The sequence below is a fragment of the Leptonychotes weddellii genome, chromosome 3 (assembly GCF_054177405.1).
Source record: "Leptonychotes weddellii isolate Sample4059 chromosome 3, ASM5417740v2, whole genome shotgun sequence".
NCBI lineage: Eukaryota > Metazoa > Chordata > Mammalia > Carnivora > Phocidae > Leptonychotes > Leptonychotes weddellii.
Window position 1 is genome coordinate 148,724,296 of NC_138371.1, and position 24,383 is coordinate 148,748,678.

A 24,383-nucleotide genomic window follows, 5' to 3' on the forward strand; every position below is an offset into this window, starting at 1 on the left:
AAGCTTTGCAAATTTGCATCAAAATAAAAAATCAAGACTGCTTAATTAAAACCTTGACACCATCAACCTCTTTAATTACGTGTTAAAGAGACAGGCATCCTGGGGATACCAAGTTAAAATCTGTGTACATTCTGATCATCTCTGGTGTGTGTACATGAGTAGTTCACAGAAGGGGAGAAAAAAGAGGTGCTTTAATAGAAAGGAAAAGAAATTATTTAAAATTTCTCTGGACATGAGTCATTTCATACTTTTTAAAACAGTTATGAAGAGGGCAAATTTGTCTTTTCAGAAGAAGAATGAAGAATAGAAATTTAGGGCAGAATGTGTCATCTCTATTCTATGTCTAAATTTCAATGAATGCTTTTCAAACACTAAATTTTTTATTTAATAATTGTGACTTAGAAGACACAGTTCTAAGACTTAACTACTGGTTGCTTGGATGTATTCTATAGACCGTATTGAGTAAATGGGGGAGGAGCGAGCTGTTTATTTCACTGCTTCTCTAGAGTATATAAATTTTGTAGTAAAATGACTGCTTTTCTTTACATCTGAATTCTTGCTGTCTTCACTATTATGTATCTCTTCCCAATTTCTTTCGCTAATGGGGAAGCCAGCAGCTCTTTGTTCTCATTGTGTCTGTTGTCTCCCTTTCTTTGTGTTGCAGGGATCCTGCTACCCGCATCTGCCACTGAGCATGCGGAAAAATCCTCAATAGATTCTTTACTTAGGACTTTCAGGAGTATTATTCCACTTCTCCAGGTTTTAGTAGTCACCAGAATATCCTGAAGATAGACTGAAACTTGGAAAGGTGATACAGGTGGTTAAGTGGTGGTCTAGCAAGGGGCAACTCCAGATAGGAAGGGTCCGGGTAATTGTCACACATACTTCTCTAATTTATGGAAGCTCTCACCATGCAAGTTAAATGCACATCACCCAACCTACAGGCAGAAACACAGATATTGATTGATAACTGAGAAGACACAAATGTTTCAGAGCAGGAGGGCACAGAGCTATATCTAAAACCAATGATACAATGTGCTAGCAGTTCCAGAGGGCTGTGGAACATTGTCACAAGGATGGGTATGTAAAGTCCCTGAGGAGGAATTCTCACCAGATAGTCTTATCATCTGAGGATGAGAACCGGTTGTGTGGACTTTTCTCATAATAAAATCTTAGACTTTTCTCTGATTGTGTTAAACACTTACAATGCTAAGTTAATATTCATTGAAGGAAACCGGACTCAATTCTTCTGCCTAAAAGCCTCCCCCACTCCCCCCAAGGCAGATTGGCCAATGGTTTCCAAAAGATTTAAGAAGAACAGGCTTGCAGGAGAGTTCAGGGACATTGGGATAGAGTTCTAAGGTTTTCTTTTTCTCTGGCCCCTTCCACCCCTTAAGTCTGACCTAATAGCTTGTAAATTATTAAAGAGATGGAGCACTATACAATTTTACTCATGTTTCGCCTATAATGATTTTTGCTTGTTTTGTTCACTGCTTGATGGCCAACTCTTAGAAACGTATCCAGAACAGTTAAGTGCTCAAAGATCTTTTTGTCTGATAAATGTAATAATATGCATAGTATGGAAAATGCTCTCGCTTTATTATCACAAACATTGGTGGTAACAGAATAATTTGAATTCGACTATTTTAGAATAAACTAAACACTTGGCTCTTTGGTAGCTGGCCACTCTCAGGATTTCTTCTTTCTCCTCGGCCTCCTCTCTCCCACCATTTTGTTTCTGTATTACCAATTAGTGGATTAATAGTATTGTCTCAAAGTCTTTCTGTTCCACGTTTTCACTTTTCAGCCCTTAGGATAACGTCCCCTGGCCCTCTGGTTCTTTATAGGTTTCATTTGCCAGTGCTTAGTGGCTAAGGTCATTGAGCACAAGTGCTCTCGGACCGTAGCAAACCAGCGGGCGCCCGGTGCACTCCTCTAGGGCAGACACCTGCGGCGGCTTTTGGGGAACCGCGGCTCAGAGATCCGCGCAGTTGGCTCTTTCCGCAGCTGCGGAAGGGCCTGTAGCGGGAAAGCTCAGCCCAGGTCCAATCAGGCACCTAGGACTAGGTGGCGGGGGCGGGGGCGGGGGCGGGGGGGCGGCCGCCCCCGCTGCCTGCCCCGCCCTCGCGAGCGCCTCTTTCCACCCCCGCAGGTCCTCCACCGGCCCCGCCCACCCGGCGTTCGCGCCCCGCCCCGGGGCCGCGGCTAAAACCCGGAGCCGCCGCGGCGCCCAGGGGACTGGAGGGACGCTCTGAGCATGTGCAGAGCTGTTTGGCGGCGGCTGCCTCGGCCGGGGGCTGGGGCCCGGTGCTGATGCGAACAGCCGGCTCGGCCTCTGCCCCAGCGTGGTCGGCGCCCCGGGCCCGGGCGGCAGGGAAGGAGCCGTAGCCTCCCCGCGGCCCGAGGAGCAGGCGCGGCGGCGCGCACCCTCTGCCCCCCCTCCCCCGCTGCCGCCCCCGGCGGCCGCGGCGCCTTCGGGGCCCACGATGATGGCGGAGCAGGTGAAATGCGCCTCGGCAGGGGGCGGCTCCGGAGCGGGCTCCGGGCCGGTGGTGAACGCGGAGCTGGAGGTGAAGAAGCTGCAGGAGCTAGTGCGCAAGCTGGAGAAGCAGAACGAGCAGCTGCGGAGCCGGGCGGCTAGCGCGGCCGCCGCCCCGCACCTGCTGCTGCTGCCGCCGCCGCCGCCGCCCGCCGCGCCGCCCCCCGCCGGGGCCTGCAGCCCGTTGGGTCCGCGGAGCCCCCCGGCCGCCGCCGCCGCCGCCGCCGCCGCGGGGGGCCTGGGGCTCGGGCTGGCGTTGGGCGCCGGGGGCGGCGGCAGCGGCGGCTCCAGCCCCGCGTTCTCGGGGACCTACTGCCTGCCCAGCCCGGCGCCCTCCCTGCTCTGCAGCCTGGCGCAGCCCCCCGAGGCGCCCTTCGTTTACTTCAAGCCGGCGACGGGCTTCTTCGGCGCGGGCGGCGGCGGGCTGGAGCCGGGGGGCGCGGGGACGCCGCCGGGGGGAGCCACCGCGCCGCCCTCGCCGCCCCCCACGCTGCTGGACGAGGTGGAGCCGCTGGACCTGGAGAGCGTAGCCGCCTGGCGGGACGAGGACGACTACACCTGGTATTGCCGCCGCTCCCTCCCCCGGGACCCCGGCCTCGGAGGCCCGGGGACGGCGGGGGGGGGGGGGGGCGTGGGCAGGGAGGGAGAGGGGGACCTCGCCATTGCCCCCGGACGTGGTGGCCTGGCAGGTGCCCAACTCGGCGAGGAGCGGAGGCTTTTCGCGAGGGCGGAAACCTGTTTCTCATAGCTCAGGCTGACCCAGCTGGGGATGAATTGGTCCCCTCCATCTCCCCATCTTCTGCTCTCGGCTGATGATTCGGTCCCAGGCTCCCTGTTAGCATTAACTGAAAAATCCGTGCGGTCTTTTTGTTACTCAGCCCTGCTTTCCCCCCCCCGGTCATTCTTGGGAGTAGCGGGGGTTGGGTAGGGGTTGGCCTCATTCTGTGACTGTTCCTGGTCTTTCCTCCCAAACGAACGCTGGACAGGATTTGCGTGTTGTCTCCTGCCGTGGCATCCCAAGCCTCCTAGTGATGGATCTCTCCTCAGAGATTCGTGCTTGCAGTTTGAGTTGTGTAGTCGCATGTCCTCATTTTCGTTGATAGCGTCTCATTTCAGATGGTTTGAAGTGAATCTGCTGCCCTCACTGGCTTTACTTGTCAGTAATGGTGTCAAAAAGGAGGGCTTTTGCAGGGAATGGAGTGGGCAACTTGAAAGCACTGTTACTTAGAAACCAAGGATCTTTAATTTTTAAAATCGAACCGTTGATTGAAGAAAAGTGAGATTCAAGAAGCTTTAATAATAATAAAGCTTCTTTATTCTAATTCTAATGAAAATAATAAAATAGTAAAAAATAAAACAAATTTTCTGATAACCAACTTAGGTTTCTATTATTATAGAAACCTAAGTTGGTTATCAGAAAACTTGTAGCTGGAGGCATCTTTTCCTTTGAAATCTGGTTAGCTCTTTCTACTTTCCATCAATGAGCAACTTTGGTGGGGGGTGTCTAATTCCCTTATTTTTCATGCTGTTTTCTCATGGAGTAAGTCCTTTCATAACTGACTTCTTTTGGTTGGTTCGTTTGCTTTCCTCCCTCAGGAGAGGTAGTGGGACATGGTAAGCTGAGTAGAAGCCTCAGAGAAGGTCAGACTTAAATTCCTGCAGGGAAAATGAACAGCATTCACCTTTCCATACCTGCGGCCCCATGAAGAACAGTTGTCCTTTTATCTTGGGTCCTTCTACTTAGGACCCTTCCTGTTTTTGCAAGCTGGGTTTTCCTCACTTTCTCTGTGGTCCTGTTGCATGATCGCACAGGGGGAATGGGAGACGGAGAACCTTACTGGTTTTCTGTTGAGACTTGTGGTGTTCCCTTATACTCTTAGTGAGAACTCCGACTGTAAGGTGCATTAACTAATTGGGTTGATTCAGAGCATCAAAATGTATGGAGCTACAATAAAGCATCCTCCTCCTCCTCCTCAGTACTCTACCTGTGGGCAGCTGTGCTGGTAGCTCAGGTTGTAAAGATCAAAACAACTCACCACTTTGGGGAGCTTTAAGCCTTTCTTCAGAAATGACACCTTTGTTTTTGTGAAGCCCAGGCTATGTTATAAACTGAGTTTCAACCTGAACATGGTACTAGGAAATGCTCTCATGGTGGTCATTCTTAGGTTATAAAGACTATAAGCCCTTATGCTACTTTCAAATTACGTTACCTTGATTTAGTGCCCACTTGGCCTTTTCTGGAGATACGTACTTAAATGGTAACGTTTGTATTTTTGATGGGCATCAATCCTGTGCATTAAAAATGTTAGCATTTTTAAAAATATTATGTACTTACTATTTTGTAAGTGTATTCAATTGGGGTAGTATATACATAGTTAATATAATTGTAATATTTTCTTCCATTGAATGGACTTCTACCTACTTAGTAATCATCCAACTACTGCTAGAATTTTGATATGTAGGCTTTTTGTAGTTTATTTTTTGTCAAAATAGTATTGGAATAACTTTGGGAAAAAATGACCTGCTTAGTGGGATTACTCTTAGCACTTCAGATGGTTTGAAGTGAATGTGAAGTACAGCAGGTTCTACTAATTTCACTCATCAAGTATTTAGGGGAGTACATAAATCAGTGCCTTGACACGCTACAGATGTTCCCACAGACAAGGGGCACACTGTTTTGTGGCCTGTCTTCCTCAAAACAAATTTAGGATTAGAATCCCATGTGGAAAAATGGAGGGATCATTATTCTTAGGTGGGATGTAATTTTTTTTTTTTAAAGATTTTATTTATTAGAGAGAATGAGAGAGAAAGAACACATGAGAGGGGATAGGGTCAGAGGGAGAAGCAGGCTCCCTGCCAAGCAGGGAGCCCGATGCGGGACTCGATCCCGGGACTCCGGGATCATGACCTGAGCCGAAGGCAGTCACTCAACCAACTGAGCCACCCAGGCGCCCCAGGTGGGATGTAATTTAAAAAAACTTTAAGGTCATTCTGATTTACAGAAAACTTCCTGTCCTGGCATCTTACACATTAAAATATTTTTGTATTGCAATATTTTGGCTTATTGATGAACAAATAACAGGTCTAATTCTCAAAGTTTAACCCACTTGTTACTGCTTGCAAAGCTCTCTGATGTTCCTTCATCGCTGCAGACTATGTCCCTGTCCTGTAGTCTCACAAACAGGGTGTTTTTCATTTGGATTGCCTAGTACGTTTGCAGGGAGGCAACTTATTTTAATTTCCCCTGTTAAGAAACAACTGTAGTGTTGTACCTGATTATTTTAAAAATCCTTAAAAATAGTTTTACATTTTCACTGTGGAAGAAAAAAACCCCTCACAGATGTGAGTATGAAGTCACAGGAGTCTTCCCTCTTGTCCTCAGTCCACTACCATGATTCAGAGTTTAACCGTTAACATTCTGTAGATCCTCCAAGATAAAAACGTAATTATTCAAATCACTATGCAAATATATACACATCAGTTTTTTTACTTACCTTTCACTGAACATATCTTGGACGTCTTTGTCTCCCTGTAAAGTTGCATCGTTGTTAAAGTAACCGTGTTTGTTAAGGACTAGCTTACTGTCAGCTGTCTCCCCTGTAATTTTTCATGCATTTTAATTATGATTTCATCCTAATGCGTTAAACAAAATTGATATTATTTAGAATAGTACTTCCCGCTAAGATGTCTTGTCTTCAGGAAAGAAAGTTCACAAACGTAGATTAATCTTTGAACATTTTAGAAGTTCTTTCACGTAAGTCCCATTTTTTTTCCCTAATAAAACCTTGGACTGTAAGTCTTCACCTTTTATTAACAACCTGGCAACCCTTGGCTCAAGAATTATGTGTAGAAGGAAAACAGTGAATTGTAGAATCAATATTTGCTTGATGACAGTTCATTAGTTAATGAATGGTCAATCAGTTCTCTTGGGTCTTTTTTCCAAACAATTATTTAACCTATAAGTATCTTCTGTTTACAAAAAACCAAAACTTTGAGGATAGTGTGTTCTGCTTTTCATTTTGATGAAAATCTTTGAAACAAAACAGTTGTCTCATTTCTTCAAATATTTCAGTTGAATTTAAGTTATTTGATTTTTCTTTAACCTTAGCACAGGGCTGCTGGGAAGTAAATGTCTCAGGAAATTAGATTGTGGTTCCAGGACCTTAATTTTTTTTTAAAGATTTATTTTAAAAAGAGTGAGTGTGCATGAACAGGGAGAGGAGAGGGGCAGAGGGAGCATCTCAAGCAGAGTCCCCACTGAGCATGGAGCCCCATGCAGGGCTTGATCCCACAACCCTGAGGTCGTAACCTGAGCCGAAATCATAACCGACTGAGCCACCCAGGCGCCCCCTGGAGCCTTAATTCTCAAGTCCAATTTGTTATAATCCCATAATAAACTTCACATCCTGCCATATGGATTTTTCAGTGACCGCTACTAGTTTGACAGCCTTAGCTCTCCAGAGGACCATAGGCTAGAAAGTAAAGGGGGCAATCTCTGAATATCAGGAGCAGATAAGCTCCAAGGATCGCAATTTTGATGCGTACCTGGGGGCATGTGACTGGATGATTTGCCAGTGTGTATGGAAGGACGTTTTCCAGATCACTGTCCCAGTGTCACTAGGCTGAGAAGCACCAGGGTATCAGGAAAAGAAAGCAGATTGGTGTGAAGTGGCAAGAGGAGCGGGAAGTTGTTAACTACATACTAGACCTTTCCATGACCTGTTTCAGCTCCCCTATTTCATGATTGAGGGACTGAAGCTCCGAGGTGAAATGACTTACAAAAGCTCCTCTAGGGCGCCTGGGTGGCTCAGTTGGTTAGGCGACTGCCTTCGGCTCAGGTCATGATCCTGGAGTCCCTGGATCGAGTCCCGCATCGGGCTCCCTGCTCGGCGGGGAGTCTGCTTCTCCCTCTGACCCTCCCCCCTCTCATGTGCTCTCTCTCTCTCATTCTCTCTGTCTCAAATAAATAAATAAAATCTTTAAAAAAAAAAAGCTCCTCTAGTTATTTATTGAAAGGTTAAAACCACAGTTCAAATTGTTTATCCAGATTCGGAAGTGTTTACACCACTGATATTTTTCCCGAGCTTGGTTATGACCATTAGTGTGTCATAAAGTCAGTTTAGTGGATTGACCTGCATTTCTTTTTTAAAAAATGAAGAGCAGTAGAATATAAAATCAGAATGCATTATATCTTGCAATACAAATTTGTCTTCATTAAAGTTATTTCAGTTTTGCATGTGTGTGCCCTGGGTTAAATAATAAATGTATTTGTGCGTTATGGTCACAGTTAGAAAAACTCCATTTTATACCATTTGGAAGCAAAATGGTCTTGAGGAAAGCAGGTGGAAGAGCCCAGCTCTCTGAAGATAGGGTAGCACTGGGGAAAGTCAGGTCTTGCACACCTCAATCAGGAAGACAAGTCTATATTCAGAAAAAGTCAAGATAATAATTTGCTAGCTAGCATAAAATACAGTCCTTTAGGGCCTTTATTTTAGTGGAGTGGCAATTAGAAGAATATTGAAACTTATGTAAAAGGGATGTGGCAGAGATTTTGAACTTGCCCAATGGGAGAGGACAGGAGAAGAGCTCATAATTATATAAGGGGAAAAGGGTGCTATGTACAAATTAAGGAAAATTTAATGAATGAGATATTCATCTTTCGTGTGTAACACCAAGACCCCGGACAGCTGGCTAAAATCCTTGCCAATTCCATCAAAGCTGCTGAACACCTTGTATTATACATATGGCACAGTTAAATTAGACCACCTGAACTGTTCTTTTTCCGTAATTGATTTTCAGTGAAAAGACCAGAGGGTGCTTCACTTTGTGACAGTGCTAATTGAAAACCGCAGTGTTTTCTAGAGGCAAATGGAGTTGAGTGGAGTATGTGCTGAGGTCTTCGAAACCTTGCAGTGAGACACCGAAATAGAATCGAGCCCTAACTGTTGCGGGATGGGGGGAGAGAGTGCTGTAGGACCGTTCCATAACTCCAGTCTGCACTTCACGTGTCCCTTTAATAGCTTAGTAGGGGTGGGTTTGCTTTGCATGGCTGACTGGTGTGATCCCGGCGGGTGCTAGTGAATCACACACTTTAGCCCAACTGAAGATTGATTGATTGTGCTCATCAGTGCTGGTGTTCTAGCTTGCCTTAAAGTAGATCTTGTGATGACTGAAGGCTCTTCATTGCCACATATTCCTTCTCAGTGATAGGTATGTAAAACATATATGTATATATTTTGTCGTTATCATTTGTTTTTGTCCTATCAGAAGGATGACTTTAGAACCAAACATTTACTTGAGAATAACGGATTTTTTTTTTTTCCCCTAGATAGTTGTAATACTTCCTTTGAAGCACTCAGGTTATTATTATTATGGCGGGCTTTGTGTTATTCCTGTCCTCCCAGTGTTAAACACGTGTTTTAAGTGAGGGCATCCAGAATGTGAAATGTATGGAAAAGAAGAGATTCTATGAGAAAGCTAATCGTTTCTAGTCCTGTGCCTTTGGAAGTTCTTGAGGCAAAGTTAAGGAAAATTAAAGTGTGACGTTTTAAAAGATAGCTTTTCTAATATTTGAGGAATTCTCAAGTTTTCGATGAAGGTTTTTCTTGTATCTTGTCAGATTCTAATACAGTTTCATCGGTGGAACTATAGAAGTTGAAAGAGCAGTTTGTAAGTCAGTAGGAGGTATGTTGTATTAATGATGGCAAAATAGGATATTGTAATGACAACAAAGTGATTTTTTATGACTTTTTGAAAGATTGGAACCATTTAAGAGAAATCCAAGTTTTACCTTATCTAATTTTGGGGTTGTCATACTCAAGGAGTTTGTAACTACATGATTGCCATCTGCCTTTTTCTTCTTTCTTTAGGTCCAGCTCTAGGCCTCCCCATAGAAATAGGAGGCTCAAAGCTATCCTGGGTACATTCGGAGACTGACTCTGAAAATGATCCCTTGTCTTAATACCATGCTTTGCACAGTGCTTCTGAAGTTTTATCAAAGTGATGTAATAAATAGGATGTAAATAGCAAGGCTTTTTACAGAAAGCAGCAGTCCTCTGTCATTCCTACCTTTGAGTCCTCCACTTAGGCATCATTTGATAATATAGTTGTTTCTTTTGCTCTTTATTTCTGAACAGTCATTTGTACTATATGATCTTAGGCATCTGCAGACTTGTTTTGGAAGATGAAGACTAAGCCCTCTTCTCCTCACCCCCAAACCACCATATCTTCTTTCCCTTCTCATAATGGTTTTCATAATTTTTGTGTTAAATCCTATATAATGTCTGTATTATAATTGTAATAGTTTTAACTGAACCCTGTTAATTGTACGTTACATTTATTGTCCTCTAATCCCTTTGTTCCTCCAAGAGTTAGTAATGGCCTCTCTTTTCCCCCTTCAATTTCTTTAATCCCTATTACTAATTACTTTTCCAAATACTCTGCTGGAGCAATAAATTCCTTGATAAGGTCATACGTATTTGACAGTCTCTTAAATCTGTTTTTAAAAATTTATTTTGTAATGCCATCCCTTCTGGAACTCTTAAGCCCATTGCTCCAGTCTTTACTGTTTGCTGCTTAGGCTGCATGCACAGTGCTGTGTTAATGGGAATTTCTTAGGTTTCTTGCTTATGTGGGACCTCCCATTTCTAAGATTCTTTGTCTTCATATTTCGATTATTCCAGTAAGGTGGGGCACAGCCTCCAATAGTTTTCTGAGAAAGGGTGTATATATGAGAAGTACAATGTGAAATCCTGTTTATTTTAAAATGTCTGTATTCTGTCCTCATGAAAGATTCCTAGTGGGGCTGGGTATAAAAAGCCTAAGTCACTTTCTCTTACGTTTGAAGGCATTGTTCCATTTTGTTCTAATTTTTATTATGTTTTAGATATTGAAGTGCGCTGTAATTTGGATACCTAATCTTTCTTCTTCTTTTTTTTTTTTTAAAGATTTTATTTATTTGACAGAGGCACAGTGAGAGAGGGAACACAAGCAGGGGGAGTGGGAGAGGGAGAAGCAGGCTTCCCGCTGAGCAGGGAGCCCGATGTGGGGCTCGATCCCAGGACCCTGAGATCATGACCTGAGCCGAAGGCAGATGCTTAACAACTGAGCCACCCAGGCGCCCTCTTGATTTCTTTTTTAGCGTCCTTTATCCCTAGTTTTCTAAAATGCCATGTTGTACCTTGGTATAGGCCTCTCTATTTGTTGTACTGGACATTTTTGGGTGTTCTCACTTTAGAACTCAATGGCTTGCCTTCAATTCTCAAAATTCTCTGCTTTTTGTTTAAATAACCTTCTCTCCGTGTGTGTGTATGTGTATGCATGTGTGTTTTAGAACTTGTAATAATCAGATGTAGGCCCAACTGGTGCAATCATTTTAATTTTTTTATTTGTCTTTCATTGTAAATCTGTGTCTTTGTTTTGCATCTGGGAGACTTTTTCAACTTGATCTTTCAAACTCACTTATTGAATTTTTTGTTTCTGCTAAAATAGTTTCATTTTCCAAAAATGAAGAAACTGTTTCTTTTTTAATATCTTTGTGTGTGTGTGTGAATGTAACTTTTTCTCTCAGGTGATACCAATTATGGTTGTCTTGGATTTTTCATCAGTTCTCTGCATTGTTTCCTCAGTTCTTTTTCCCCTCTACTTTTAGTCTCGGCCTTCTATTTAAAATGAATAAGTATCTGGTGTCATTGATTATCTGTTTATACCCAAAGAGGGAGGTATTGAAGTTGATCTAAAGCTCTGCATGGGTGGAGCTCTTTACCAAGTGATTGGATGGGTAGCCAGTTCAAGTTTCGGTATTTCTAGGTCTTCTCTTGGGTTCATCTGTCTCCCCACACAAGCTTCTGTACTCCTGGGAGATAAAAGTAATGCAGTCAATTCTAGGAATGTAAAGGGAAAATGGGGCTAGGGTTTTAACCAGCCAACATGTAGATGTTCATTTCATCTCTCTGGTTCAGTAAAGTACTTCATCCCTCCTTCGGCTAAATTTGGTGTGCCTGAAGTCAGCGCCTCTGGGCCAGCCTCTGGTCTTAGGTTGTGATGTTCTCAGTGGTGGGAGTGAGCACTGCTTTTTGAATACGCCACAAGTCTGTGTGGTCAAATGAAAGAACTAAATGACATAAGCCCTAAGGAATAAAGGAAATCTTATAGAGTTCCCCTATAAGCAAAAGCACCCCACAAGAAACTACCAGAAAAAAATCCAACTGGTGGGAGTACCTAATCCTGAGGCAACCTGGTTGGTGGAAGCTAATAGAAGATATGAGCAGTTCTTCTTACGATGCTAGAGGTAATGAGCAGAACGGTGCTTCACCCAGTAGTTTCAGGAGGCCTTGAGAGGCATTTGAGAACAAGCAGAGACTCAGGCAGTGACATGAATTTGTGTGTGTATCAAACAGTGGGGATAACTTACTAAAGAAGTCTAAAGATAAGTTCCATTCTCTCCCTCTCTAAAAAAAGAAGGTAAGTAAAAAATAAAGGGCACCTGGGGGCTCAGTCAGTTAAGTAGCCGACTCTTGATTTCGGCTCAGGTCATGATCTCAGGATTATGAGATCAAGCCCTGTGTTGGGCTCCACACTGGGTGTGGAGCCTGCTTAAGATTCTCTGTCTCTCTCTCTGTCTCTCCCTGCCATCTCTGTCTCTCCCCTCACCTCTAAAACAAATAAATAAGTAAATTTCCGTGGTTGACTGATTTAGTGGCTCCTTTATGTCAGGGCTGGGGCACCTGCTTGTTTGTTTCACCTGAATCTACCTGATTCACCTGGAATGGCTACTCCAGTCTCAAGGACATTGAAGGACACAAAACAGTTCCTGTCTCGTTATTTTTTTTTTAAAGCTTTATTGAGGTAGAAGTGAAGTATAAGGTGCTTGTATTAAAATGTACTATTTGCTAGGTTTTGACATATACACACACCCATAAAACCATCACTAGAGTTGAGAGAGTGAACATATCTTAATGCTCCAAGTTTCTTTGTGGCCCTTTGTATTCCCTCTCTCCTGCTCCTGCCTACTTCCCATCAAGGCATCCAACCACTGGTCTGCTTTCTGTCAGTCTAGATTAGTTTGCATTTTCCTATACTTTCGTATCTGCGAAATTATATAGTATGTACCATTTTTCATTTGTTTTTGGTCTGGCTTCTTACAATCAAGATAATTTGAAATTCTGTGTTGTTACATGCATCAATAGTCCATTCCTTTTTATTGTGAAAACTATTAGACTGTGGATATAACAATGTGTTTTTTTTTATCCATTTGTCTTTTAATGAACATTTGGGCCATTTTCAAGTTTTGGCTATTACAAATTAGCCTTTGTGTGGACGCATGCGTTCATATCTTTTGGATAAATACTTAATGCTGTTGAGAGGCTGGAACAGAGAGTAGGTGTATGTTAACTTCTTAGGAAGCTGCCAAAATCTTTCCCAAAGTGGCTAGGCTGTTTCATGTTTATGCCAGCACCGTATGAAAGTTTCAGTTGCACTCGTCATACTTGCCATGGCCAGTCTTTTTAATTTGAGCCATTCTGATAGGTGTGTAGTAGTACCTCAGAGTGGTTCTACTTTGCATTTCCCTCATGACAAAGGAGGAGCATATTTTCTGTGTGCTATTTGCCATCCATAGATTTTCTTAGGTGAGATGTCTGTTCAAATCTTTTATCCATTTTTAAAAATTGGGTTGCTTATTACTGAGTTGGCAGAGTTCTTATGTATATGGTACATAAAAGTTTTTTTTTTTATCAGATAGGTGATTTGCAAATATTTTTACCCAATCTGTGGTTTATCATTTATTCTATTAGTGTCTTTCAAGGAGCAAAGTTGTAATTTTAATTTTAGTGAAGTCCAATTGATAAAAATTTTTTTTCTTTTATGGATATTTTTCCATGTAAGAATCCTAAGAAATAATTGCCGACACAAGGACTTTGCCTATGGTTTCTTTTAAAAGTTTTATAGTTCCAGGTTTGACATTTTTGTAAATATGTTTTGAGTTAACTTTGGATGTTGTGTGAAGTATGGCTCAAAATTTATGTTTTGTATATAGATATCCATGTGTTTCAGCATGATTTGCTCAAAAGGCTATCTTTTCGTCATTGAATTGTCTTTATACTTTGTCAAGAATCAGTTTTCCATATGTGTACAGTTCTGGGCCATCTTGTTTCTCCATTGATCCGTCTTCATGTCCTACTAAACTGTCCTTACCGCTGTAGCTTTGTAGTGTGTCCCACTCAGTGGTAGCTCTCCAACTTCATTGTTTTTTCAAGGTTGTTTTGACTATTCGCGGATCTTTGCATTTCCATATGAATTTTAGAATCAGCTTTCACATTTCTTCAAGAAAGACTTGAACTTTCTTGTTCAAGAAAACTTCAGTTTTGGGATTTTGTTAAATGGGTACATTGAAGGATAATCGACATCTTAACAATATTTAGTCTTCTGATCCGTGAACATGGTCTGTCTTTCCATTTATATCTTTAATTTCTCTCAGAATGTTTTGTAGTTTTTAGCGAATAGGGCTTGCTATCCTTTATCAGATTTATCCTTTATGGTTTTTGTGTAAATGGGAAGTGAAATTTCTAAAATACTGATTGTGGCTAGTATAGAAATGCACTTAACTCTTGTATGTTCTGGTATGCTACAGTCTTTTTCCTAAACTCCCTCATTAGTTCGAGTATCTTTTTTGTAGGTTCCTCGGATTTTTTACATAGATAATCATGTAATCTGTGAATAAACATAGATTGACTATTTACTTCCAGTCTAAATGTTTTTATTTATTGCGTGATTGCACTAGCTAGAACCTCTAGTCCTTGTTTTGTTCCTGATGTTAGGGGAAGCACGTTCAGTCTTTCACTATTAAAAATGCTGTTTTTGTAGATGCCTTTAATCAGATCAAATGTGTTTCCTTCTTAATTTGCTGAGAGTTTTTATCAGGGATGGATGTCAGATGCTTTGTTGTTGTTGAGATTATCATATGCCTTTTCTGTGGTAAGCTACACTGATTGTTAAGCCAACCTTTCATTCCTGGGATAAACCTTACTTTGTAATGATGAAGTACCCCTTTTATATATGGTTGGACTCCATTTGCTAAAATACCCAGATTTTTTGCTCCTGCGTTTATGAGGCATATTGGTCTTCAATTTCTTTTCTCTGATATTTGGTAGAATTCAGCAGTGAAACCTTCTGGGCCTAGGCTTTTCGTTGTGGGCATTTTACTTTTAACAGTGTGGTTACTTTTCACCTGTGTGGTTATATTTAAAGTGCCTATGTTGTAGGCAGCATATACTTAGGTCTTTTGTGACTACTTTAGAAATGAGGAGAAACTTGCTCATCTGGGTACTTCCTGCTAGTTTTCAGTGGCTAGAACTGTGGCCAGGGCTTGCGCTCATGCCAGTGATGGGGCGAACAGGGACGCTGGAGTGCCTCAGGGCGGCTTAGCCCAGCGCGCCCGTCTCCAGGTGAGGGCTCCAGGCAGTGGCGTCCGCATCACCTGGAAACTTGTTACACCTGCACGTTCTTGGACCACATTCCAAACCTTCTGAGTCGGGTAGATTAGACCTGCCTGCAGTCGAGTGTTAGCAATTTGTGTTTTAACAAGCCCACTAAGAGATTTCGATGCACCAAAGATTGAGAACAGCTGACTTAGACTAGCCTTTACTTGGGGAAGCGGAGTGAGCTACCCAGCACTGGGCTCTTCAGGGGTCTTTGAGCAAGGGAAGGTGAAAGGATGGATTTACATAGGTAGGTATGAATCTTGTCAGAGTAGACTGAGGTGGGCCCACGAATAATCCATATACTCTTGATGAAGGGAGGCCCGTGGTCCACCAAGGGAAGAATGATATATTAGGATTACTCCTGAATCGATTAAACGACATTTTAGAATCTGCACCTGTAACAGGAGTTAGCAGACTGTGTCTTGGGGGGGGGCAAGTTAGCCCTGCGGCATGGTGTGTATGGCTGGTCAGCAAGATTTTTACATTCTTAAATGACTGAAAAAAAAAAAAAAAGCCGAAGAATACTAATTCATGACATTGAAAATTACGGGAAATTCAAGTTTCCGTGTCTATAAATAGTTTATAGGAACACAGCCTACTTATTCACATTACATGTCATCTGTGATGCTTTGGGGCTGCCATAGTGGAATTGAGGGGTTGTGACAGAGACTGTGTGTCCCACAAAGCCTAAATATTGACTAGCTACCCCTTTATAGAAAAAGTTTGCCAACCTCTGATCTGTAAGAAGATTTTACTGAAGAATAGTACCATTCCTCAACCGTCTTGGATAGCTGAGAAATTATCTTGACAGGTGGGGGCTCCTGACTATAAGAGTATGAGAGTGAATAATGAAGCATGATATTTCAAGAATATGTACTCATTAGAATTATGGTAACTTTGTTTAAAGGAGTGTTACTTTAATGCGATTTGTAATTACAATACAGCTTTGTAAATAAAGTTAATTACTAGAAGCAGGGATTATAATTCTTTCTCTTTTAGTCAACCGAAAAGATTAACTCTTTTTGTATAACCCTGTGACTGAAAATATTCTGTAGTTTACCTTAGTACCATATATCAGAGAGAAAACCTTTAACTTAAAGTGCCTCATGGTGGTTATTTTGAATTCTACCCATTACTATGTAATAGTATAGATGCTGAAAGCAATTTTTTCCTAAAACCTATCTTTGGAAGCTGTTTGGCTTTTGTGAGAAAGAAGCACATACCAAGTTTAGTACAGATTTGAGATGGGGGGTATCTGATTATTTAAGAGTTGAGAGAATCAATAGCCTTTCACTTATAGACTTGTTTTTTTAAAGCACATAAAATTTGCCTTGTTTGCCGTGTCATGTTTACATACATTAGCCCAGTTACTGTAGCCTTCTGCTGCCAGAGACAGAGATGAAAGTGTTCCTTTGTACGAACACAAGTGAGGTAGTCAGATCATCACAGTGCCTGTTCAAGGCTGGTTCAATAACAAAAGCCTCCGATCTCTGACTCTGAGACCTAAGTTCTCATAGTTTTGTGAAGTCCTCCTTCCCACCAAGCTACAGAAAGCATCACATTTTATTTGGGGGTATTTGCCTGTTAAAAAATACTTTTGGTATTTGAAGTAATCCAATGTGAGTTTTGTGTCCATAGAAACTGTGAAATACATGTTGTTTTCCCTAGAAGGGAGGTCATCTCTATATACCTATATAATACCTATAATGTAGATTTCTTTTTTTAAGGTTATACGTTGGCTCTTCAAAGACATTCACATCATCAGAGAAATCCCTGAGCCCTTTGCAGTGGTGTAGACACGTCCTAGATAACCCGACTCCAGAGATGGAAGCAGCAAGGCGTTCCCTGTGCTTTAGACTGGAGCAAGGTAATTTCGAACCTGTACATTTACGTTCTGAAACTCTTGCCACTGTCAGCTCTGTTTTTGTTGCTGGTTTTGGAATTGACACTTAATTGGAAAAGCCTTACCCAAAGGGGCAGCTGTTGCATGCGATTTGCTTCACACTCATTCCCCATCAGGGTTTCTCAAGGTAGAATATAGTTTCATGCTTGTGTTTAGCCACATTTTTAGCTTGTTTCAGTTTGTATTGAAAGGTCGGAATACATATTATTTTTCTGTGTTTTTTTTTTTTCTTTCTGTTTGCAAATATACCAGTAAGTAAAATGGTTCAGCCTTAAATTCTCTGGGGACAATAACAGGTGGTGTGGCTGAAATCCAGGATGGAAAACTGGAGTTTTACGGGGACCTGAGTACTGACCTTTTTGAGTTCCATAAATATTTAATTGGTTGTATAACTGGAAGTCCTAACCTTTATAAACTGGGAAATAATCTTCATATTGTATATAACATTGACTTATGGGGCCCAACATAAGTTTAAGGCAAAAAAAAAAAAAAATTAGGACTGTTGTGGAAGGAAAAACAGCCAAAGGAATTAGCACTCCTTCACTCCTTGCCATTTTGTATTTAATTAAGGCTGTGATCACTTAAGCTTTTGCTCGTCTCTTAACCTCTCGGTATCTTTTTCATTATCTAGGAGCACTGTTTCCATTCCATGGACTACCTGTATCCAAATCACACTTGAGCTTGGAAATGCAGATTCCTGCCTTTTCCAGGTTAAATAATCAGAGTCACTGGGAGTGGGGCTGAGGGTATCTGCACTCACAAGTTCACCAGTGTGATTGTTACACACAGTGAAGTTTGAGAACACTACCTGTGAAGCTCTTCAGGGATAATGATGGGTATCAAAATCGGGATATGAAACAGTGTATAATAGGTAACATTTCTTGAGCTCTGAATTCTGTGACCATCAGTACATTCGGTTCTTGACATCCTCCATTTTATTCAGTCTAACCACACTCCTGTGAGTTAGGTACACACTCACTTTTAAGGAAGAGACAGGTGAAGTTGAGAGAAGGTCAGATGATTATTGGGACCAGAGCGATTCCCCAGGGGCAGAGCCAGAAGCTGGGTCTCCCTGACCCTAAAGACTGTCCTTCATCAGTGGTCTGTGCTGCTTTTTTTGGCATAGTCATAAGTAAATATCAGCAGGAATTTGTTTTAAATATTTGGGAAATGTCAAATTGAAAGGCACATTTTAACTAAAACAAAATAAGTGATTGAGTAAGAAGTTGAAGGGTAGAGTAGGAACCAAGGAGTTTTTTAGGGTTAAAACTTGGGGGACAGATGCTTATCTAAGAGAGGAGCCATGTGATCAGACTCCAGCCTTGATTCTGTTCCCATTTACCCGACTGACCCTAAGCAAACCATTAAATCCCTCTGGACTTTTTTAAGGGTTGTGTAGACTGTCTCTAAGGTTCTTTATTCAAACATCTCTTGATTCAAGGACTCTTTCTGTGCACATTTTTTTTTTTTTTTTAAAGATTTTATTTATTTATTTGACAGAGACCCAGCGAGAGAGGGAACACAAGCAGGGGGTTGGGAGAGGGAGAAGCAGGCTTCCTGCTGAGCCATGTGGGGGGGGGGGTCTCGATCCCAGTTCCCCTGCGACCATGACCTGAGCTGAAGGCAGATGCTTAACGACTGAGCCACCCAGGTGCCCCTCTGCACGTTTTTATATATGAATTTGGCTCAGTTTCATTTCAAGTGAAATTCAAAACTAGAATCCTCTAGTTCAGGGGTCAACAATTTTTTTCTGAAAGGGACCTGATAGCAAGGATTTTAGGCTTTGCAGGCCACACATTGTCTACCATCAGTAAAAAGCAGCCGTAGATGCAAACATTAACAAACAAGGCTGTGTTCCAATAAACTTTTCCCTGTGGACACTGAGATTTGAATTCTCATGATTTTTTTTTCCATGTGTCACAAAATTATTCTTTTGATTTTCCTGTTTTTTAACCATTAAAAAAAAAACCCATAAAAACCATTCTTAGCTGGTAGGTATTACAGAGCTGGAGGCAGGTTGGATTGGGGCCTCCCCCGCCTTAGTTTGTAACCCCTGCTTCATTTGAGAACAAGGTAGATTTACATACAAGGCTGATTTTAAAAATAGAGGCTTTATTGAATTTAATGTAATTAATCCTTATTGGTGGCTGCTTTTGAGATTTGAGACTAAGTGCCTGATTATCTAATTTTCCCTTCATTGACAAGGGCTAAAGCAGAATGGTGAGGTCATAAGGACATGCATTGATGTGCTGTAGTTTTATTCATGATGTAATGGATTTCAGTTTCTTGTAAGAGTTTAAGCAGAGAACTAGCTTTTCAAAACCTACCTTAGTGTTTTGCAAAATTTGTATCTAAATCCTCTCTTGCTGTGAGACTAAATGCTTTTGTTCCAAAGATCTATAATCCCTTCATGAGATAAGAAGTCACTGTCTACAATAGGTTGTTCTTTGGATGAAATTTTTTCTTGAAATTTTACTTCTATTTTATAAGGCAATTTGTCTATAGTTTAGAAAGTATTAATCTTACAGGTATTATAAGGAAAATAGCAGATTCCTACCCCGTCTCTCATGTGCATTTGATTACCCAGATGTGGTTACTTAACAAAAGCTATTTGTTTTGGTATCTCAGCCATGCCGTATCTTATCGTTACGTTTCTTTTTTTCATCCAACCTTTTGTTTTTCCTAGAGTTAATTGTGAAAAGACACTTACTGGCTGTTTTTGGTTTTTGTCATTAATTTACCCCCAGACTCTCCAGATGAACCGACTTCGGTACAGTTAGACATACAGATCCACCAAGAGTTTTATTTTCCTTTGTTTTTTTAACTGTTCCTGCTGGTAGTGCCCTTGGATCCCCTGCCGCCCTCTGACCTGCTTCTCTGCAGACCCGTGCACAGCTGTCGTGGGGGGCCTTCTCTCTGCCCTCATCCTGGGAATTCTCCTGTCCGCTCCTCAGTGTAGCCCTGCCTGTTCCTGGATGCCAAGACTCCCTTTTCCTTATGTTCCCTCTCTGGGTAGAATTCATTCTCCTGTTGCCCTTTCTCAGGAGCAGGAGAGGAAAGAGGATATGGGGGAGGTAAACTTTGAGAACCTCCTGTGTCTGAAAATGTCTTCATTATATCTTCAGTCTTGATTGTTCTTTGAGCAAGGTGTAGAATCTAGGTTGGAAACCATGTCGAACAGAGTATAGAAGACATTATTTCATTATATTTCAGCTTTGGGATTGCTGTGGAAGTCCTGTATCATTCTCATTTCTGACTCCTGTGAGCTTTCTCTAAAATACCTTTTAGATAGAATCTCAGAATCTTTTCATTCCTAGTCCATGATATTTTCATTTTTTGTGCTGGTGGGCATTTTAACCAGGAAACTTGAGTTCTGCAAAACATCCTGCATTCTTTCTCTGTAAATCCCTCCTGCTTTCCAGTTTTCTCTATTCTTTCATTCTAGATAGTCCTTTTAGTCAGATGTTGAATCTCCTGGATTGATGTTCAGATTTTTTTTTTAAAGATTTTATTTATTTGAGAGACAGAGTATGTGTGTGGGTGGGTGGGTGTGTGTGTGAGAGAGAGAGAGAGAGAGAGAGAGAGAGATCACAAGCAGAGGGGAGGGGTAGAGGGAGAAGAAGACTCCCTGCTGAGCAGGGAGCCCAATGTGGCACTTGATCCCAGGACCCTGGGATCATGACCTGAGCCGAAGGCAGACATTTAATCGACTGAGCCACCCAGGTGCCCATGATGTTCAGATTTTTATATTCTGTCGTGTTTTCTATCCATGATATTGATATTCTCTTTTCTTGGAGATTGTAAAAATTCCTCTCTGAAACTCCTCTGCTGCATGTTTATTGAGTACACTCTGTGTGCTAGGCACCTTGTAGGGAATGGGGACACAGCAGTGACCAAACAGATGGCAAGTCCGTGCCGTCACTGAGTCTACCTTCTTGTACACAGACCCTCACTTAATCCTCCTGTGTTTGTAAGGTACCCGTATTTGTGTAAGGTATCTTAAATCCAGTGGCTTTTAATTTTGGTTTATTTAAGCAATAGAATAAAGTGGGAGAGGAGCAGCTGCCTGGGGAGGGGAGGGATTTGAGGGTCCCAGTATTTTCCTAAACAGTCGTTCTGTTTTTGCTTCACTGTAAAGCTCCCTGCCCTCAGTGGTAGGCTGCACATCCAATTCCAGAACATTCCACGTTCTTGTTGGTTTGTCCCCGACTGTGGGTCCTTGGAGCAGAGAATGTCAAAACCCAAGTCTGTTACCTAATGTTTATCCATTTTACATTTCTAAATGAAGTGACCTCCTCGGACTGATAGTGACTCCTTCCTGTTCTGTCTTCCTTGCAGGTTTAGAAGACTGAGTTTTGCTGTCATTCTTGTGTGTTTTTTTACATTTAATTTTATTGTTTGTTTAAGTATAATCGACAGTGTCAGGTATACAATATAGTGATTCGACAATGCTATACATTTCTCAGGGCTCATCAAGTTAAGTGTACTCGTAATTCCCTTTGTCTATTTCACAACTCCTACCTCCCATCTTCTGGTATTCACCAGTTCTCTGTTTAAGAGTCCGTTTCTTGGTCTGTGTCTTTTTTTCTTCATTCTTTTTTTGTTTGTTAAATTCCGCGTGAGTGAAATCATATGGTATTTGTCTTTCTCTGACTCACTTATTTCACTTAGCATTATACTCTCTGGCTCTTTTCCATGTTGTTGCAAATGGTAAGATTTAATTCTTTTTTTATGGCTGAATAATATTCCATTGTATATACACCATGTCTTCTTTATCCATTCATTTGTAGGTGGACACTTGGGTTGCTTCCATATATTGACTCTTGTAAATAATGCTGCATTAAACATAGGAGTGTGTATATGTTTTCAAATTAGTGTTTTCATGTTCTTTGGGTAAATACCCAGTATTTACTGGAATTACTGGATCATAGGGTAAATTCTATTTTTAAAGTCCTAGCCACAGCAGTCAGACAAAAAAAAAAAAAGAAAGGCATCCACGTTGGTAAGGAAGAAGTAAAACTTTCACTATTTGTAGATAACGTGTTAGTATATATAGAAAACCCTGAAGACCCCACCAAAAAACTACTAGAACTGATAAATGAATTCAGTAAAGTCACAGGATAGAAAATTAATATACAGCAATCTGTTGCATTTCTATACACTGATAATGAAGTAGTAGAAAGAGAAGAAAACAATCCCATTTATAATTGGCACCAAAAATAATAAAATACCTAGCCAAGGAAGTGGAAGACCTGTACACTGAAAACTATACAACCTTGATGAAAGAAATTGAAAATGACACAAACAGGTAGAAAGATATTCCACGCTCATGGACTGGCAGAACCAATGTTGTTAAAATATCCATACCACCCAAAGCAATCTACAGACATACTGCAATCTCCATCAAAATACTAACAATATTTTTCACAGAACTAGAACTGAAATTTACATGGAACCACAGAAGACCTCGAATAGCCAAAGCAGTCTTGACAAAGAAGAATAAAGCTGGAGGCATCACAATCCAAGATTCAAGATACAGTACAAAGCTGTAGTAATTGAAACAGTATGGTACTGTCACAGAAACAGACATGTACATCAGCGGAACAGAATAGAGAGCCCAGAAATAAACCCATGCTTTATGGTCAATTAATCTACGACAAAGGAGGCAAGAATATACAATAGAGAAAAGACAGTCTCTTCGAGTGGTGTTGGGAAAACTGGACAGCTACATGCAAAAGAAAGAAATGGGCCACCTTCTTACACCATACATAAAAGTAAACTCAAAATGGATTAAAGGCCCAACTGTGAGACCTGAAACTATAAGAATCCTAGAAGAAAACCTAGGCCGTAATTTCTTTGACATCAGCCATAGAAACATTTTTATAGATACGTCTCCTCAGGCAGGAGAAACAAAAGCCAAAATAAACTATTGGGACTACACCCAAATGAAAAGCTTTTGCACAGTGAAGGAAACCATCAACCAAACAAAAAGGCAGCCTACTGAAGGAGAGAAGATACTTGCAAATGATAAATCCAGTAAGGGGTGAATATCCAAAATATAAGAACTTATGCAACTCAACACCAAAGAAACTAATCCAATTAAAAATGGGCAGAGGACTGACCCCAGTAAACATTTTGCCAAAGACATACGGATGGCTGACCAGCAGACACATGGAAGGGTGCTCAATATCACTCATCATCAGGGAAATGCAAATTAAAACTAGAGTGAGCTATCACCTCACACCCATCAGAATGGCTAAAATCAAAAACACAAGAAACAAGTGTTGGAGAGGATGTGCAGAAAAAGGAACCCTTGTGTGCTGTTGGTGGGAATACAAACTGGTGTAGCCACTGTGGCAAACAGTATGGAGTCCTCAAAAAAACCTTGTGTGGTTTTGTAAGAGAATAGGGAGGAATTCATATTTAGTCTTCAGTATCAAAGAATTCTTACTGGCTTCCAATTAAGGGAGTCTTTGGTCCATGACAGCTAATTAACAGATACCAGAAATTATGGTTTTAACTTTATTCATATTATAGCATAAATATTTAATTGGGATAATGTGAGCATTCCGTATTTTAGAACTTTCAAGTAATTCTAATAAAACACTTTGTTTAGATCTCATGTCTCTCTTAATCACCATTTCCAGGTAACAAACATTGAGCATTTTCTTTGAGATCAAGTTTGTTGTCCTTCATTTGAATATAAGTTGCCCAAGGACAGTGACTTTGTTTTGTTGGTCACGCGGGCTAGAAGGGAACCTGACATTTTATAGACTCTGTTCCTAAAATAAATGAATTTTTGTTTAATTCTTTTTGAATCTAAAGTCACAGTTAAACAGCTGTTACATTTTTAGTTTTGGCTTTGAACATTTTAAGATAGGGCGGAGTATTTGCACTCTTTCCTTACCAGCCATCTCTTCCTTTTCAGTGTCCTGCAAAGCATTAGCTTGCAGCCTTGTTTTACTGTTCACCAGCATGTTTACTTTAAAATAGTTTTTACTTATCTTACTGTATTTTGTTGCAAAATGATGAGTGTCTATATGCTCCCCGCCCCCTTCCCCATCCCGAATGTAAAGACCTTTCAGTAAGACCATCCACTGGCATGAAAAGGACTGATGAGAGATTAGATTTTTTGAAAGGGTAGTATTATTATCCCCTTTGTCTTTCTTCTCCTGTCTCTCCTCCTTTTTATTTAACCGTGGGGTAGGGAAGTGTCCTCCACTGGTAGCCTGGGGCTTCAGATTAGATGCTGCCTTAATTAGAGAGCAAATAGGTTAAATACTTGGTTTCTATTTCTTGACCCTAATGCTTCTGGGAAGAAAATTACTTAGAGATTAATTCCCTGTAGAACCTGTGGAGGCGGGCCATAATAATGAGGCGCCAAAGTGTGTCTAGTGGCAGACCTTATAGCCCTTTTGGTGCCTTGGTCCTTCGTACCCTTTTTTTTTTTTTTTTTTTAAGA

General features: G+C 41.4%; 1 protein-coding gene across 2 annotated transcripts in view; it reads left to right on the forward strand.

Annotated features, from left to right (window-relative positions):
* Positions 1–2,251: 2,251 nt before the first annotated feature.
* Positions 2,252–24,383, forward strand: part of SLAIN1 (SLAIN motif family member 1) — a 58,521-nt gene continuing 36,389 nt past the window's right edge. Inside the window, exons 1-2 of one of the 2 annotated variants that reach the window (XM_081815081.1) lie at positions 2,252–3,100; positions 16,746–16,885. In XM_081815081.1, coding sequence (XP_081671207.1) covers positions 2,487–3,100; positions 16,746–16,885 — 754 coding nt within the window. In that variant the 5' untranslated portion in view covers positions 2,252–2,486. The remainder of the gene's footprint in view (positions 3,101–16,745; positions 16,886–24,383) is intronic. The other variant, XM_081815083.1, reaches the window with a different exon arrangement.